The 19,546-nt window shown below is 40.1% G+C and overlaps 1 protein-coding gene across 1 annotated transcript in view; it reads right to left on the bottom strand.

The window, feature by feature from the left end:
• Positions 1-19,546, bottom strand: part of LOC124796101 (nectin-2-like) — a 339,111-nt gene that overhangs the window by 111,377 nt on the left and 208,188 nt on the right. The window contains exon 4 of the mRNA XM_047260188.1: positions 494-702. Within this exon, the coding sequence (XP_047116144.1) occupies positions 494-702 (209 nt within the window). The remainder of the gene's footprint in view (positions 1-493; positions 703-19,546) is intronic.

The following is a 19,546-nucleotide window of genomic DNA, read 5'->3' as shown; positions in this document are numbered from 1 at the left end:
ACAGCACTGCTGCAGAACAGCGATCTTGATGTCATAAAAGTACTTTTAAAAATGTCTTGATCGCAGCGGAATTAACTTCTGACGGGTTTTGGCCTATTAATTAAGGGCCATCGTCAGAGTTTGCACCATCTGGATGACGGCGATGGCGCTTGACGCGCTGTGGTGTCCGCAGTCACTGTATCGAATCATGAGTGACTGAAGACTCAATAGTGAGTCAGGCGCTATATCCGTCATCCAGATGGTGCAAACTCTGACGATGGCCCTTAATTAAAAGGCCGAAACCCGTCAGAAGTTAAAATTGGTTGCGATCAAGACAGTTTTTTTTAATAATTTCGTGTTTTAGTTGTTGATTGGTTGGCCTAAATCAGCACGGATCTGACTGACTGGATCGGGATCTTACGAATACCTTGCAGCAGCGACGAGAGTTTCAGAAGCAGGGCATTGCTTGGCGCAAAGGCGGGCAGGCAGCTAGCCGGCTGTGCTGTGTACGCACCTACGACGGTGAGGTTGAGGCGTGTGTTGCGGGACGGCGACTGTCGGAAGTCGACGCGGCAGCGGTAGACGCCCTCGTCGCGCTCCGAGATCTCGCTGAGAGACAGCGTGGCCGGCGTGGTGACGGTGCGGAAGTAGCCGCGCTCGCCCAGGATCGCCTTGTCGCGCCAGTGCGACGCCGACTCCGAGGCGCGGCCGCGCGCGTCGTAGCTGCCAACAGCACCGGCGTCTGTCTACAGCTACCACTACGGCACTCGCATCGTGTTGTTATGCACATTCCAGATGTCAAATCAAAAGCTGCTAGGGAGTAGGTATTTTAAATCTACTGTTGGGGAGAAATGGACACTTAAATATTTATAATTAGTCTAGTTTATAAATATTTGTGTTAAACTACTACTAGTCACACTTATAGCTATTTCGACTCAACATAACAGTGTGCGTTTCGATCGCATGCTGCCCATCTTCAGGAGAGAATAAATAGAGGGTGATTCAACTGCTCTATCTGCAAGTTTTATGCAACCCGCAACACACAAACCGTCAAAAAAACACACACGAAATGTTCATATTCTTCCTCTTGTTAATCCAGGCGCTCAGTCCGGAACAGCGCGACTGCTATGGTCACAGGTTCGAATCCTGCCTCGAGCATGAATGTGTGTCATGTCTTTAGATTAGTTAGGTTTAAGTAGTTCTAAGTTCTAGGGGACTGATGACCACAGATGTGAAGTCCCATAGTGCTCAGAGCCATTTGAAACACTTGAACCTCTTGTTAAGTGTAAACTATTAGCCCTGCAATAAAATGGACAGGACCTTCCTGTAGAAAGTTTATATAGTTTTATTTTGTACCAGAATATAATTTCGTTGGAAACCACAGTTCTCAGGTTTTTCCAGAAAAGTATATTTTAATGTGAGTTTTGTACGATTTTTTTGACTAATTTGAAAACTGCGGCCTCTAGCGAAAACGTACCACAGTACAAAATTTAACTACAATAAATTTTATACAACAAGGTCCTATTCATTTTCCCTGTAGGATTCACAGTTTGTGGAAATCGAGCGAGAAATTGCGAAAAGTTTGCACATGTTGTTTGAAGATACTGCGGATTGCCCAAGACCCATAGGTAGGGGAAATCACTCTGCATAGACAAATGTATTACGAATGATAAATTGTCTTAACGAATATATATTATAACAAAATTACTAAAACCACTTCTCTACTGATGGAGTTGCTTTTGAAGGATGTGCTTGTGGAGGGGGGGGGGGGGCAGGGATGGCCGGAATTCGACATACAGGGGTATCTGTTGCTGTGATGATTTTGTTGTTGTACTCAGCAAAGTATCTCTCGTCCTGGTCGAATTCGACAGCACGTCCGTTTCTTGACTTGAAGATATCGAAACAGAGCAGCAGGTGTGAGTCTATGTTCACCGGAAACATATTGATACAGACACAACTATACCAAATTCTTGTATGCTTACCATCAATCTCAAGAAAGTAGTGTTATAGAGTACCCACAAATCTCGACTCAAGCACACAGATCTAGGAAAAGAGCTACAGAAACAAAAAATTTACAGAAATTTTTCTACATGCCTCTAACGCATGTATGGTTAAGCTCCATGTATAGGAGACACCTTCCAGAGTCCTCAACAGACTTCACAACAGACCAACGTTTATATTTTTCAAAACAAAAATAGAAAAACTTCTTTTGTATTACATCGTCATTTTTTGAAAAATTAAGTAACATTTAACTGCTGAATAAAGGAGGATGTAACACAATGGTGTTTTCTTTCTGTGGCTTACACGTTCGTTAACGATTCAGTTTAATTGGAATGCTTGCTATCAGAACTGGGTTGACATTTTCGCATTTTCAGCAGAAGTCTATATAATGATCAAAGCAGACGAAATGAATTAAAATTTGTGATGCAGCCGGATCTTGAACCCGTGTTTGTTTACTTATTTTTCTTCCCATTGCTGGGGCTTGAACACAGGTCTTCTTGCTTACTTTTTATTTTGATTACTCTCATTTTCTTCGTTTTCGTTCGCCGCATCTACTCGGGGTGGACTTCGTAAGTTATACGTTCAAGTTTGTCGTTGATCGGTTAGCTCAGTTTTTTTATTACAGAGGGCAGCCAACCCTTTGACCAAACACGCTGATCTACCGTGGCGGCACTTATTAGGCAGAAATCCTAACCATTACACTACCACAGCACGATGGTCAACATTGCTGCACGAACTATTAGTCTGCTTCGATCATTATCGTAGATAATAAAAATAGTCTTAAATGTTTCAAGGAAACATTCAATTATATCTATAAGATCACCAATGGTACAAGGACGACCCATTACCTCCAATGCTCGTGTGCTTGCCAATATCGGAGAGCCCTGACAATAGTAACAATGTATAATGGAAAATTGAATTGAAGCTTGTGTTGGGCAGGGCACTTCGTGCAGCAATGTAGAACACCGTCTTGCTGTAGTGTAATGACTAGCATTTCTGCCTAGCAAACAAAAAGTCCCGGATTCGAGTCCCGGACCGGCCGCTGGTGGCCGAGCGGTTCTAGGTGCTTCAGTCTGGAACCGCGCGACCTCTACGGTCGCAGGTTCGAATCCTGCCTCGGGCATGGATGTATGTGATGTTCTTAGGTTAGTTAGGTTTAAGTAGTTCTAAGTTCTAGGGGACTGATGACCTGAGATGTTAAGTCCCATAGTGCTCAGAGCCATTTTTTCGAGTCCCGGCTATAGCACAAATTTTAATTCATTTAGTCTGCTTCGATAATTATCATACGTATTAAAAAGATAGTTAAATGTCTCAGGGAAACATTTATTTATAAGAAGTCCATATGTCTGTAAGTTTCTTGATGAGTTATACCAGCCCTGTAAGTGTGGTTTTATTAAAAATTTGCATTGGCATCTCTATGTCCCGTGAATACCTTAATGCGTACTCTAGACTGATTACAGCTCATGGCAAGGTTTAATGTCATTGATATGCCTTTATGACGGTGGTGCATCGTACACACAAAAGAGAACCACCGCCTGAAAACCTCTATTTCAACCGTCATGGAAAATTTTATGTCCGGATCATTTTTTTATTTTTCAGACGATTCATATAAAGGCACTTCAACAATACACACAATACAAGTGCCGTACAAGCAAATGAAACACCACACGACTTGCTTCACAGACTGAGCGACAGTTAATATACAGAACTCTTTAATTCCTAGCTCCTTTGAAATACTGGCTACTTTCTTCAGATATGGAGGAAATGGCCTCACCTAGAATGCCAAACAGTAAGAATAAAAAGACTGACTGGTAAAGAAACATATACTCGTACATTTCAGAGTTTCGATGATTGTTTGAACAGATGGCGGAAATCACACCTTCTTCAGTGGGTTGTCTTGATGAAACCACTTATTTGTTGAACATTACTTCAGAGTGTGTAAGAAGTTGTATACTAGGTTCTTGTGCCATGCTCCAGTCGTTCCCAAACAGATTTTTAGTATCACTGACAACGCCATGCTGTAACGAATCATCGCACATGGAACCACAAGTGCATGTTTTTATGTTCGAAAATCTCTGCTATATGTGCATGAGCTTTTACGAGAACATTGCAAAACTGAGCCTGAAATCAAATCATACTGTACTCCCAACATGTAAAATGTATTTGTCAATATGGTCTAAATCATTGGAGGACAGAACTGTAAATGGTAACTGTTAGAAGTGCGTGGTCTTCCAGAGTTCCTTGTAAACAGATCTAAAGGGCTCCTCAGTACCCGCTCTGACGCTCTTTCCTTATGTTAAGTTGTCTGGACACACATAGCGCTGGACGAGAGGCACGCTGTAACACTTGTGAATCGGGCGGTGGTCGTGTTATAAGGCATCTTGCACTCGATAAGGAAGGACGACTGAAGAAAAAACAAAACAACTTCATAGGGTTTGTCAGCCAAGAAAAAGCGTTCTACAATGTAAAATGGCACAATATGTTCGAAATTTGTAAGCTGCTGAAAAACACTGGTAATATAGAATACATACAAGAACTAAAAGGGAACAACAAGAACGGAACACCAAAAACGAAGTACCCGCATGAAGAGGGAGCTGTAGTATTTCTCCTCCACTGATCAATCTGCACGTCGATGAAGCAACGACGGAAAAAACGGAGAATTCATGACTACGATTAAAATTCAAGGTGAAACGCCATCAGTGATAACATTCGATGGTGACATTGCTATCCTCAGTGAAAGTAAAGCAGAATTACAAGTTCTGCTGAATGGAATAAACAGTCTCATGAGTAGAGAATATGGACTGAATTTTAATTGAAGCAAGATGAAAGTAATGCGGAGCGGCAGAAAGGAAATTACAGGTTTAATGTCATATGGCGACCCTGACATAAACCGCAATTTCTGTAAGAATTCTGCTGCCTTGCAAACAAAGCAGCACATGATAGACGAAGCTGAATTTTTTGTTTGTGACACAGCATTTTACGAAAGTGAATCATGGAGTATGGGATATCCGAAAAAAAAGGAAGTCGATGCATATTAGATGATGTGTTACCGAAGGATGCTGAAAATTAGGTGGACTGACAGGGAATGAGGACGTTCTCTTCAGAATCAGCGAGGAAAGAAACGTATGGAGAGCAGTGACAAGAAAATGGGACAGGTTGACAGGGTATGTTTAAGACATCAGGCACGAGAGCAAGCACTATTAGGTAAGAACTGTAAAGACAGAAGGGATCGAAATGAAAAAAAGGAAAATAAATAACAACAACTTGCAGCCAGCCACGTTGTATCTGTCAAAACTTCCTGGCTCTGAGCTTGAGGGACAATACCGGTGGATTGTCCCTTTCCATAACGATCATGACGGCGATATATATTGATTAATATGTAGAAGGAGGTCTCGGTATATGTTTTTTCTATTCAAAAGATAATAGCAGATCGATGTGGCTCCAGTTAACATTTAGTATATAATTTCTATCATTATCCACTTCTCGTTACTACCTAGGATAACATCCGACACCCATTCACTTTTTAAAACTGGTTTCACTGGGTTAATGAAATAACCTGCATGTAGATGTATATACGAGTATGTTATATAAATGAGCCCCAACATTTGTCAGGTCCTGAACTTATAATAAGCGCCAGTAAAATAAATTACTCTCCTGGTAATTAATGTGGCAAAAAGTTTGTCATACTTTTAAACTGATTAATGTGTCAGGGCTTTTACTGTATTTACCTTGTAATGGCTTGTCATATGAAGTGCATAAAATTTTATATATCATTCAGAAAATGTGTGTGCTGAGTTTAGACAGTGTAACTGTGTCAGTATCAGTAATCTAGTGTCGCTACGACCTTCCAGTGTTGTCTAGCTGTTATTTGAGTAACAGCATTTCCAGTAAATATTTTGATATTAACCTTTCTTCAGAATATGGTAGAAAGCATCTATCAAAACTGTATGAAATTGAGTAGAAGAGAGGACTGTCATATTAGGAAGCTTATGTACAGTTTTCTATCTCGTTGCTGTTGTGCTTCGGAACCGATATCTTTGTTTCCGTACTGTCACACTTACCATCACATGGTCCTTGCGTCTTAACCAATATGGGTGTATGGGTGTTACAGCTTCTCTTTTGAGCCACTCCAGAAGTTAATTCGGGTTTCTTTCATGTCTGGAGTCGTAGAGGATCTAGAGCGATTTCTTTTCTTTCTGGAAGAACAAATTTATAATTTATCCTCTCCCAAGGGCTTCTTTATGTTGACTGGTAACCCCGCTTTTGGCTTCAGCGACTTGGCTAGTTTGCGTTAATTTCTTTGATTCTTCGTACACTGTCGTACGCATCTTCCTTGTCGAGTCCAGTATTTAATTCTTGTGTTATACAGATTACGTGTTATTGTACTGTTTATAGTAATTTATGTATTTTATTGTGTATACATTTTTCTTACAGTAGGACCCTTCTAATAGCACATTTTAAAGAAGGAACTACACTTTATCTGTAATAACTTCAAAACTTTAAATCAATCCAAAATAGTCCATAAAATTATAATATCTGTACAATATAAAGACATCAACATTATTATTTGTTGACTAAGCGCACGTCACTCTTAAAACGTATGCAGATCACATTTTTGTTAACAGAACTTACTCGAGAAGTTGTTTAAATCAGCCAGAGGTTACATGGTAAACAATCGTTTAAGCAGTGTTACCGATCCTGCTTCAATACAGAGGTAATAAATTCATTAAAGCTGTAAAGCTGAAACATGTGATAAAAATTTTGCTTTGGAAAATCTGTTTAATACCTTATTTAGATCGGGAATGAAGGGAAGTAGCAGTTTCTAAAATTTTTGATACAGTCTAATAACTTTCACACTTTTGAAAGTCTTCGCACATTCATATGTAAGATGTAAAGGTAAAGTGAAACTACGGAGAGTAAATGTCAAATCTGACTGCAAGTCTAGATAAGACAGGACGTATTTTGTTTGGTAGGCATTCTTAATATTCGTATAACTTCTTTAGAGTTGAATACCGTATTCGCTGTTTCCACAAATTTAATCGATATTAACGGGCTTACTTGCAAGTATCTGGCCTAATTTTGATGAGTAGAGTTAATCCTGAATGGAGTATGTTACATAAAGTATGTACTGAACGCTTTCAAATTTGAACATTCCAGTATAACATAATAGAATACCATAGGTTTTTCTAGGCGAGTATTGTAGCACAGAAGAGACCGATTATATTTTTGTGTCAGTCTGATGGGTTTAATGTAAGTGCATGGATTTCGGCTAATATAGACAGAACCATAGTCCCATACTGTTGTGAGGTTGTACTTTGCGTATTGTGATCCTCTGCCGGTTGAGAGAGAGTGCCACATTGCTTCTTCAAGACAGAGATAAATTTTGTCTGAGACGATCCTGTACAGTTATACTATACTTCCTCTGTTTATCTAAAACTACATTTGTTTGTGAGGCTGTGCATATGACTTTCAAACAGTGCCGATGGTGATGGACGATGACTAAAAGAAACTTACGCAAATTACTGCCCACCATCTGGTAGGAAAATATGCTTGCATACTTGAACAGAAGATGGGAGAGCAACATTTCCGAATTTGTCTTGATTCGATACCTATAAAAATCGACCCTGTAATCGTAAACGGAATGGCCAATAATTTTATGATATACAGAAATTATAATAAAAAATTTGTAAATCATGAGATATTTAAAAAACAGGACGTTTCGAAGATAGAGGTTTCTTGATATGGGCAACGAATATAAAATCTTGTTGCTTAAAGTAAAGAAAAAACAGTTATGGAGTATCGGTATTCCATTCCTGCAGCTACAAACTTCATTCCATTTAAATATTCCATTAAAACTGCCACACTGAATGCCACATACACGATTAAAAATTAATTAATTTACATTTCATTTGAATTTCTGGTGTTTATCCCACAAAACACAGAAGTGGACACATCTGCGTTAATACACGACCACGAACATTCCATTGAAGAGTCAACCATGGAAAGCACGCGTCTCCCATAGAGTATTATCGCAATATTACTGTTGCGAACATTACTCACCATGTACAGTCGTCACACTACAAAAGAAAAATGACTCATAGAAATCGTTAAACGCCTTGTTGTTTCGTGCGTTTCGTCTTAGCAACGACTCTGTGCATTGAGTGTCAATATCTGTATTTCACGATGTAAACTTCCACCGCACTCCGACTATAACTTTCACTCTTCTGAAATTTCCTGCTGTATTGTGTCGGTATTTCGTTCCATTTTAGCACAGGCATTTTTCTCGTTGTGTACTAGCATCTGCTATGTCACATTATGTCCATGATATCACAGTGGTGACTACACGTTAGGTATATAAACATCTGATGAATAGAGATCCGCAGCACCTAGGTATTTTATGAGTCCTATGACAAATGAGCCAATGACAAGATGTACATACTTGCTTAGTAGCAGAACCTAAAGATAACGCAAACATAGCATTGAAACTAGTCGTACGAATAATTAATACTTTGAAACTATGGCTGTGGTGCACCACTTCCATTACTTACTTTATTAACGTCTGTGATGCTCAGTAACTAAAATTACACTGGCCAACTGAACTTTTGTCACAAAGAATATGAATGGTGTCTTAGCTAAGCTGTGGTTACTGCATTCGAGAATGAAATCCTTTTCTGCTCACCGAGCGCAGTTTTCGTCTTACTGTACCCCCGGTTTGTAAAATAACTCGAAAATGTTGCTTATTGATTACTCTGTCGTTACTTAATTAATTTGCTTTTATGTATTTTTGTGGTTTTAATTCTGGTAACATGCGAAATATATGCAAGGACTTCCATACACGATCTTCAGTTCCGGCATTCTCCGCCAGGATACAAAGGAGGGTGATGAGTTACGATCACGTTCGATTGAATCACTTTGTGTTTGTTGCATCAGTCTCAGCAGTGAGAGAGCTCTGACCTTGTGAAGTGAGTTGCTGTAGGTTCGCCAAGATTTGTGTTTTGTGTGAATTCAGAATCAGAAATATCTTGTACAAGTGTGAATAACGCATGTTTTTGTTGTATCTGTGGTGAGTTAATTTTGAGATCGTAAAAATGAAAACTTAATCCTCTTGTAGCTTCACGTGTCCTATGGTGTTCTTATGAAGCGGAAGGAACCTGGAGATCACACAACGAACTGTTTTTCTCTACGAGACAAATAGCGGGTACTGGTTTTCTGTGTGCGACAAATAGCTGGAAGCACCTTTAAAACAAACAAAACTGTGGAATATCCTAAATTAACATCTACTTTAAGATGTATATGTCACAGTGACGGATTATGGGTACCAGTGCGTCCTGAGACTGTGGCAATGAGTGAAGATGAATGCAGAAATAAACGCTTAGAAGACGGAGAAAGAGATATGCATGCCTACACGTATATTATGCCCCCTGTAAATCAAATAAGCAATTTTTTTCTCAAGTGAGTTTATTCGTGATTTAAACTTGTTGAAGTAACAGGCTGAGACTCATCCCCGATAAAAAGAAATGCGTTTTTTCCCATGTTACGAAAATGAGTGTTTATCGTGACTGCCATGCCCTGTTTTCTGAATATTTCTTCAATAGAGGTGATCTGGTTTTCTATAATCACACAGAATCCGTTTTAAACTGGGAGAGAACGAGTAGTCCACAGATTACGATTATGCTGCTTGAGGATGCCAATTTTGGTAAACGATGCTTCGTAGGTAAAGAGCACTGATGCTAGGGGTATGCGGACATTTGCCACGCCGGACATTTGCCACGATTTTACCTGCTCCGAAGGGCTGGGTCCCTTGTCTCCCCCTCCTCCTCCTCCTCCTCACCCGCCCGCCCAGTTTGCTTTCGAAGTTCCTAACGTGACCATTAGTATGGAAGTTATTACAACGAACAAGGGCAGGCCTCCCGCTCATTACAAAGGTTACGCATGTCTTAAACAGAGGGAATCTAAAGAAGGTGTTGTTACGTGGATGTGCTTACGCCGAAAAGCGGATCATTGCGAGGGAAAGCTGCTTTCGAGGAACGGAGAAGTGTTGAACATATTAGAGCATCTCTGTGGACCACCTGACGATGCAGCTCTGAAAGTGAGAAAGCAAATGGAAAGGGCGAAGAGAAGGTCTCGGGAAGCAACTACACAGTTATCGGAGATAAACGAGGTTGAAATGGAAAATCTACATAATAAAGTTTATGACTTTGTTTCAGCGATGCTTAATTCAGAATCTATGAAGAGAATCATGCGTCGTCGATGGAGTCAAGCGCCGGGGAATCAACAAGAGCCCAAGAACTCTTATGAAATTGATCTTCATGAAGGTCTATTAAAAACGGGAGATGGCAGTAGTTTTCCTCTGGAAGAAGATAGATCAGAGGAGAAAATAATGATTTTTAGTGGAAGCAAAGGAAAGGCAAGTTTAAAAACATGTCCCCAAATTTTATGGATGGAACATTTAAGAGATGCAGCAAGCAGTTTGCACACATCTACACTATTCAAGTACACTTAGGAGGCCCGATTAAAGAAACAAACATACTTCCTACTGTATTTGCACTGCTCCCTAATAAGAAGGAAGACACATATGTTCGTCTCCTTCTTCTGATAAAACAGGCAGTCCCTGATTGGTGTCCTAAACAAGTAAACGTCGACTTTGAGACAGCTACGATATCGGCCATTCGTCAAGTTTTTCCCACAATTGAAATAAATGGATTCTATTTCCATATGAAGAAGAGTTTATGGAGAAGAATTCGAGTTCTCCGTCTAACTGAGGAGTACCGCCAGAACGAGGATTTAAGACTTCACGTCAGCATGTGTGCAGCGCTGGCATTTGTAAAACCGGAGGACGTAAGCAATGGATGGATTGAAATTCATGCAGAAGCTCCTGATAACGGATGGTTCTCTCAAATTTTTGAGTACTTTGTGGATAACTATATAGGGAATAAGGATATCGCAATAGAAGTGTGGGACTGTTTCGGGAAAAAAGGCTACGAACGACGAATGCTGTTGAATGGTGGCACAACAAAATAAATAGTATTATTGGAAACCCTCACCGTAGAATCAACGATTTGGTGGAGTGCTTGAAAAAGGAAGCAGAGCTCACAATCTGCATGTACATGAAATTGGAAATGAATCTTGAAGGTAAGAAGAGGAAGAAGAAGTACTTGAAGCTGGACGACAGGATTGAGAGAATCGTAAAGAATTATGAAGAGACTGGCAACATTAGTCCTTGCTTGAAAGCCATTGCCCATATTCAGAAACTGGACTATAATACGTTAAAAATAATGTATTAAAAAACTATGAAGACCACTGAGTCCTCGCAGATTACTGAGATATAATTATTAAAGCACCGAAGCAGCATTATCGGCGCTAATATTAAGTTGTAATTGTAAATAGAGAGTACACTAATTCAGCGTGTTTAGGCTGATTTTACACACGCCAAAATGGTAAATGGTCATTTGTCATTTTGACAGCCCAAAGCCTGTGCAAAGTATGATGGGAATCAGCCTTTAATGTAAAAATTAAAGAGTGTTTCAAGCCTCACAAAAGTATCCCTAGTGTTGTCACGTTTAAGATAACTATTTTCTACCTTCGAATATTATGGCCATACTATTAAATAATTGTGAGTTCTAAAATTATTTGCTGAAGCTTCAGAGCTGCAACTACCACCTAAAATATGATGGTTTGTTAAACAAAATGTATACGGTTTTGTAAAAGAAAATGGGAACTGAAGCTTTGAATTGCACCTAAAACTGACATCCCAAAAGTCATCTGATCCTAAGGTTGACAATTTTGGCACCTCAAATACTTTTTTTTAAATTAAGCTGCAAACATAGATGTAAATCTACTTAAGTGCATTTAGATATAGTTCTTTAAAAATTATAATTTCCTACTAAGTTGTTGATTATCTTTAAACAGGCCAGTAAAAGCAACTGAAACTAGGCAAGCAGATTACTGCTGAAAATTAATTGTTACAAAAGAACATCAGAAACAAATGTATTAGACCTACTTTTCTTATACATTAGAGAGTTTTTGAAAAGATATTTGATCATTTCCTCTGTCACTGACAGTCCAGGCACTTATGCAACATTAGTTCTTTGATAGTGTAATTTAAGTTGCTTTGCAACACCAGGGATATCTACTTCTAAATTATGTTTGCAGCTGTTCTAATTTCGAATTCTGGAACATTTACTTCATGTTCTTTGGTGAAGGAATTTCGGAAAATGTATTTAGTAACTTCACTTTAGTGGCACTGTCATCAGTAACATTACCGTCGCTGTCGCGCAGTAAAGGTACTTACTGAGCCTTTCCGCTGGTTTACTTAACATAGGACCAGAGTCTCTTTGGATTTTCCGCCACATTTCTAGAGCGAGTTTCGTTGTGGAAATTATTAAATGAATCTCGCATTGAAATCCGTACGAAACTTCGAGCCTCAATAAAACTTCATCAATCTTGGAGATTTTGCGTTCATCTAAAATTTACGTGCCTTTTGCGGTGCTCCTGTCGCGTTTTGTGTACAATGGGGGATCAGCTCCGTCTATTATTAATTTATTTGGTATGAATATCTCGAGTGCTGTTGATACTATTTCTTTGAACTTAAGCCACATATGGTCTTCATTTACATAGACTGGAAGAATTGGAGACTATCTGTTAGAAAGACGTATACCGAATTTTTAGCTGCTTCTATAAATAGATATACGTCGCGTTTAATTTTGGTGAATTTCTTTGTTACGGAAGTGAGTCTCACTACGACTGCGTGTTCACTAATCCCTGTATCCTTCGTGATGCTCAGGATTATTTGTGGCTAAGAGGTCAAGTGTGTTTTCGTAATCATTTACAATTTGAATGGCCTCGTCAACTAATTATCAAAAATAATTTTTGAAAAGGCATTTAGAACAATTACGGAAGTTGTTTTCTATTTACAATAGTGTATGAAAATGTATTTTTGTCAACACACGAAAGGTAGATTAAAGCCACTGCCAAATATTATTCTATGAGTAGGGTACCTATTTGTGATGAGACTCAAGTTTTCTTTGAACTGTTCAGCAACTGTTTCATCTGAGAAAGGGTGTAGGTAAAATGAGTCAGTTATTAAGTTATTCTGGTTGTCGAATATAACCTCTGCCGATACTAATTCACAGGAACTATCTACTTCAATGTCGATTGTGAGCTTGAACACACATTACATTATTTTTCCTTAAGTTGTCTTCCTTGTTTCTGTTGTTGTGCAGACCATTATAATTACGGCTTTTCCCTCCAAAACCTAGGATGCTTTCTCTGTGACCCTGTAAACACCAGAGCTATACAATCTAGAACAACAACGTACGTTACAAGCGTAGCATTTTGTATTACTTCATTTCCGTATTTCTAACATTTTAAAATTGTACGTCGACTTTAAATCACAGGTCAATCATTGTTGTTGTTGTTGTGGTCTTCAGTCCTGAGACTGGTTTGATGCAGCTCTCCATGCTACTCTATCCTGTGCAAGCTTTTTCATCTCCCAGTACCTACTGCAACCTACATCCTTCTGAATCTCCTTAGTGTATTCATCTCTTGGTCTCCCTCTACGATTTTTACCCACCACGCTGCCCTCCAATACTAAATTGGTGATCCCTTGATGCCTCAGAACATGTCCTACCAACCGATCCCTTCTTCTGGTCAAGTTGTGCCACAAACTTCTCTTCTCCCCAATCCTATTCAATACTTCCTCATTAGTTATGTGATCTACCCATCTAATCTTCAGCATTCTTCTATAGCACCACATTTCGAAAGTTTCTATTCTCTTCTTGTCCAAACTATTTATCGTCCATGTTTCACTTCCATACATGGCTACACTCCATACGAATACTTTCTGAAATGACTTCCTGACACTTAAATCAATACTGGATGTTAACAAATTTCTCTTCTTCAGGAACGCTTTCCTTGCCATTGCCAGCCTACATTTTATATCCTCTCTACTTCGACCATCATCAGTTATTTTGCTCCCCAAATAGCAAAACTCCTTAACTACTTTAAGTGCCTCATTTCCTAATCTAATTCCCTCAGCATCACCCGACTTAATTAGACTACATTCCATTATCCTTGTTTTGCTTTTGTTGATGTTCATCTTATATCCTCCTTTCAAGACACTGTCCATTCCATTCAACTGCTCTTCCAAGTCCTTTGCTGTCTCTGACAGAATTACAATGTCATCGGCGAACCTCAAAGTTTTTATTTCTTCTCCATGAATATTAATACCTACTCCGAATTTTTCTTTTGTTTCCTTTACTGCTTGCTCAATATACAGATTGAACAACATCGGGGAGAGGCTACAACCCTGTCTTACTCCCTTCCCAACCACTGCTTCCCTTTCATGTCCCTCGACTCTTATAACTGCCATCTGGTTTCTGTACAAATTGTAAATAGCCTTTCGCTCCCTGTATTTTACCCCTGCCACCTTTAGAATTTGAAAGAGAGTATTCCAGTCAACATTGTCAAAAGCTTTCTCTAAGTCTACAAATGCTAGAAACGTAGGTTTGCCTTTCCTTAATCTTTCTTCTAAGATAAGTCGTAAGGTCAGTATTGCCTCACGTGTTCCAGTGTTTCTACGGAATCCAAACTGATCTTCCCCGAGGTTGGCTTCTACTAGTTTTTCCATTCGTCTGTAAAGAAGTCGTGTTAGTATTTTGCAGCTGTGACTTATTAAGCTGATAGTTCGGTAATTTTCACATCTGTCAACACCTGCTTTCTTTGGGATTGGAATTATTATATTCTTCTTGAAGTCTGAGGGTATTTCGCCTGTTTCATACATCTTGCTCACCAGCTAGTAGAGTTTTGTCAGGACTGCCTCTCCCACGGCCGTCAGTAGTTCCAATGGAATATTGTCTACTCCGGGGGCCTTGTTTCGACTCAGGTCTTTCAGTGCTCTGTCAAACTCTTCACGCAGTATCGTATCTCCCATTTCATCTTCATCTATATCCTCTTCCATTTCCATAATATTGTCCTCAAGTACATCGCCCTTGTATAGACCCTCTATATACTCCTTCCACCTTTCTGCTTTCCCTTCTTTGCTTAGAACTGGGTTGCCATCCGAGCTCTTGATATTCATACAAGTGGTTCTCTTCTCTCCAAAGGTCTCTTTAATTTTCCTGTAGGCAGTATCTATCTTACCCCTAGTGAGACAAGCCTCTACATCCTTACATTTGTCCTCTAGCCATCCCTGCTTAGCCATTTTGCACTTCCTGTCGATCTCATTTTTGAGACGTTTGTATTCCTTTTTGCCTGTTTCACTTACTGCATTTTTATATTTTCTCCTTTCATCAATTAAATTCAATATTTCTTCTGTCACCCAAGGATTTCTACTAGCCCTCGTCTTTTTACCTACTTGATCCTCTGCTGCCTTCACTACTTCATCCCTCAAAGCTACCCATTCTTCTTCTACTGTATTTGTTTCCCCCATTCCTGTCAATTGCTCCCTTATGCTCTCCCTGAATCTCTGTACAACCTCTGGTTCTTTTAGTTTATCCAGGTCCCATCTCCTTAAATTCCCACCTTTTTGCAGTTTCTTCAGTTTTAATCTACAGGTCATAACCAATAGATTGTGGTCAGAATCCACATCTGCCCCTGGAAATGTCTTACAATTTAAAACCTGGTTCCTAAATCTCTGTCTTACCATTATATAATCTATCTGATACCTTTTAGTATCTCCAGGGTTCTTCCATGTATACAACCTTCTTTCATGATTCTTAAACCAAGTGTTAGTTATGATTATGTTGTGCTCTGTGCAAAATTCTACCAGGCGGCTTCCTCTTTCATTTCTGTCCCCCAATCCATATTCACCTACTATGTTTCCTTCTCTCCCTTTTCCTACACTCGAATTCCAGTCACCCATGACTATTAAATTTTCGTCTCCCTTCACAATCTGAATAATTTCTTTTATTTCATCATACATTTCTTCAATTTCTTCGTCATCTGCAGATCATAGATGTTCTTATCTCTATATAGTGAACTTTTTAGATATGTTTTGAACATTGTCTCGCTACACTTTATTAACTAATATTTTTAGAGAGTAAATTAATATGCAGTATGTCGTTCTTTTTTTTCAGACATTCACATACCCACTAAATCTTTCCTTATTGTTTTTGGGTATGCACTTGTAGTAATTAAAGTAGGCACAAATGCAGTGATCAAAAAGAAATGATTAGCGTACATTCGCATTCTTGTTACGTCGTTTCTTTCTTGCTACTCCCAAGGCGATGGACTGTTTCTATCGCAATCAGTAAGCGTGAAAGTAAGCTGCCTTACAGACCGAGGGATCTATATTTATACTTGACAGAACTCATTACATACCGACATAATCGTCGGTATTTCTTTCGTTTCCCAAAAGTTATAAATATTTCGATTTCGGAAAAGGAGGTCTGTATTTCGCCAAGATGTCGAAGAAGAAGGCCCCTTACGTACTGGTTGTATCGAGTAAGATGTGGAGACGGCGGTTTGAAAGCGGACAGAAGTAGTACGAGGAAGGACGTCCCTTACCTCAGGGATCGCTCCTCAAGCTACCTGGCGAAGGGGCAAATGTGGCAAATGTCCGGCGTGGCAAATGTCCGGCATTCGATGCTAGGAATCCCATAATTGCGATAGTCTGGTGCAAAAACATCGACAAAATCCTTCCCCTTGAGAGAAATCCACTGATGACAATCCTTGCACTCATTGCAGGTGATAGGGGTAGTAGCGATTGTGCTATCGCTTACACCACGTTGGCACACCGCTTGCTTGGAGCTTGTACTCGGGTTCGTCTTAATATCCTCTAGAACCTGGTCCTCAAAATGCGGCGTATGCACAGTGTGTCCGGGAATCCATCGTTGCAATGATAGATGGCGCTGAAGAATGACAGATCCTCTGAAAATGGTTCAAATGTCTCTAAGCACTATGGCACTTAACATATGAGGTCATCAGTCCCCTATTCTTTTGAACTACTTAAACCTAATTAACCTAAGAACATCACACACATCCATGCCCGAGGCAGGATTCTAACCTGCGCCCGTAGCAGCCGCGTGGTTCCGGACTGAAACGCCTAGAACCGCTCATCCACAGCGATCGCCCAGTTCCTCTGATCAAGTACTGTGAGTTCCTTGTGTGTTGTCCTCTGTGTGATTTACGCAGCGTATTGTAAGCAGCAGAATGGTCTGTTATTCAAGTCGGGAACAGGCCTAGATGGTACGATTATGTGTATCCTGCCTGACAATCGCTACTAGCCACTCTGAATATCGGCTGTGACGTGGATGTGATGCCGATCTGAACTGTGTTCCGGGAGGGTTTGTTGTCGTTGCACGCACGCCGTCCCATACCGGACACATTTTCATAGGATCTTTCTTCCTCAATTTCCATTCAAGACTCCGTCCCTGCAATTTGTCGGTTTGATAAATGTTTACCCTGTACCGTAAATAGGTGTTACAAAAAGATACCGCCTTACTTCGAGGGGTAGTATAAGATGCCTACTGGAACGAATTGAGGGTAGGAATTCGTGTCCGGAAACATCATGCAACGACTCTGCGGAAGGCCGAAGTTAAAGTTGCCAACGCCTGCCACTACGCACTCTTTGGGCAGCAAATTTGGCGCACTGGCTGACCGTAGGCGTACGTTTGTTACACAGTGACCGCGTCTGATTGCTGCTGTCTCAGTGGAGGAGATGGAGCTAGCCCGCTGTGTAGACAGTCACCTATGAATGAGACCTATTTTGCATCGTTGTATGATGGTCTGACAAGCGCTTCCATCTGCAGTTAACTTTTGTCAAGTAACCTTCTAAAGTCTCCAATTTTTTTGGGTATAAAGGAATAAAAATCCATGTCCGAAACCATCCTCCACGAAGGCGACAACCATCGCTCTCAGTGAATAACAAACAGCACTGAAAGGCGTTGCGCCTACGGTCCACCAGCGTACAAAGTCAGGTTTGCTGCCTAAGTGATGGACTAGCGGCAGCCGCCAGCGCTTATAATTTCGACGTAGTTTAGCGTCGTTGGATGACGTTTCTGTACGCTCATTCCTGTCCTCAGTTAGCTCCTCATGAAGCCATCTACAACCCACTGAAATCTGTTGTTATAAGTTTGTAAGACTATACATATAAGGCGCTTGGGGCTAGATAATGATAAGCCACAGTAAGTAAATTTTACAGGAGAGACTTATGAAGTTTCAGAAACGTTCAGCCGGGCGTTGTGGCTGAGCGGTTGTAGGCGATTCAGTCAGGAACCGCGCTGCTGCTACGGTCGCAGGTTCGAATCCTGCCTCGGGCTTGGATGTGTGTGATGTCTTAGGTTATTTAGTTTCAAGTAGTTCTAACTTTAGGGGACTTATGACCTCAGATGTTAAGTCAGATAGTGCTCAGAGCCATTTGAACCATTTGAAGAGAAACGTTCAAGATCAATTAATGAACCTAACAGGTTAGTATATTCTTTTATAAGGTACTGCATATATTAAAATATGTTTGTCATATGGACCTAACATGGTAACTACTGCATGTAATGTAAAACAATATTAACTACAAAGAATACATATAAGTTTGAGGCTTGTTATCACTGAAGTTTGAATGCCAACATTTTGTTTCACTGATCACAGTAAAAAAAATGGCTCTGAGCACTATTGGACTTAACATCTATGGTCATCAGTCCCCTAGAACTTAGAACTACTTCAACCTAACTAACCTAAGGACATCACACAACAACCAGTCATCACGAGGCAGAGAAAATCCCTGACCCCGCCGGGAATACTGATCACAATCCTCGCAGCTTTCTGCGTAATGTAAGATACTGCCTTCAAATAATTCAGGTCCATCAACCGGCTCTGTGGCTTAGTATTCAGTCAGCGATAAACAATTGCGTGATGCACCGCCGGTATATAAGGGAAGCAGGCATATGATACTACACAGTTTCTTATGTTATACAGGAATAGGTTTAAGAATTTTGGTTTTAAGGTCTCAGTCAGCCGGCCGCGGTGGTCTTGCGGTTCTAAGCACGCAGTCCGGAACCGCGCGACTGCTACGGTCGCAGGTTCGAATCCTGCCTCGGGCATGGATGTGTGTGATGTCCTTAGGTTAGTTAGGTTTAAGTAGTTCTAAGTTCTAGGGGACTGATGACCACAGCTGTTAAGTCCCATAGTGCTCAGAGCCATTTGAACCATTTTTTAATGTCTCAGTTCATGTTGTCTTTGTAGGACGGCATTAATTTTAAGGAATATTTCGTGAAGAGCGTGCTTCAGAAAATTTGAATCAGAAAACGAGTCAAAAACACCGTAGTTCCTGGGAATTTAATGGGATGTCCAATCGTCGCTGTATTTCTTTTTGCAGTGTTACTGGTCAAGTCTTTCTAGTTAAACAAGAAAAAAGTGCTGAAATGAGTGATAGTATAAACTGATGAAACTTCAGTGAGCAATACAGAAATTTAACAGCTAACTAATGGAAAGCCACCATAACTCTTAGAGTTAGGCACCCAGTAATATCCATCAAAAACAACAGTCGTATTTGATTAACGGCTTCAGATATTAATCTTAGAAATGAAATAATAATTAATTCAAGACCCTAAGCTGTCGACAGGCGTTGATATAA

This window comes from Schistocerca piceifrons, chromosome 4 (assembly GCF_021461385.2).
Source record: "Schistocerca piceifrons isolate TAMUIC-IGC-003096 chromosome 4, iqSchPice1.1, whole genome shotgun sequence".
Classification (NCBI taxonomy): Eukaryota; Metazoa; Arthropoda; class Insecta; order Orthoptera; family Acrididae; genus Schistocerca; species Schistocerca piceifrons.
The sequence above is the reverse complement of the archived record's forward strand: the minus strand, read 5'-3'. Positions and strand labels throughout refer to the sequence as shown.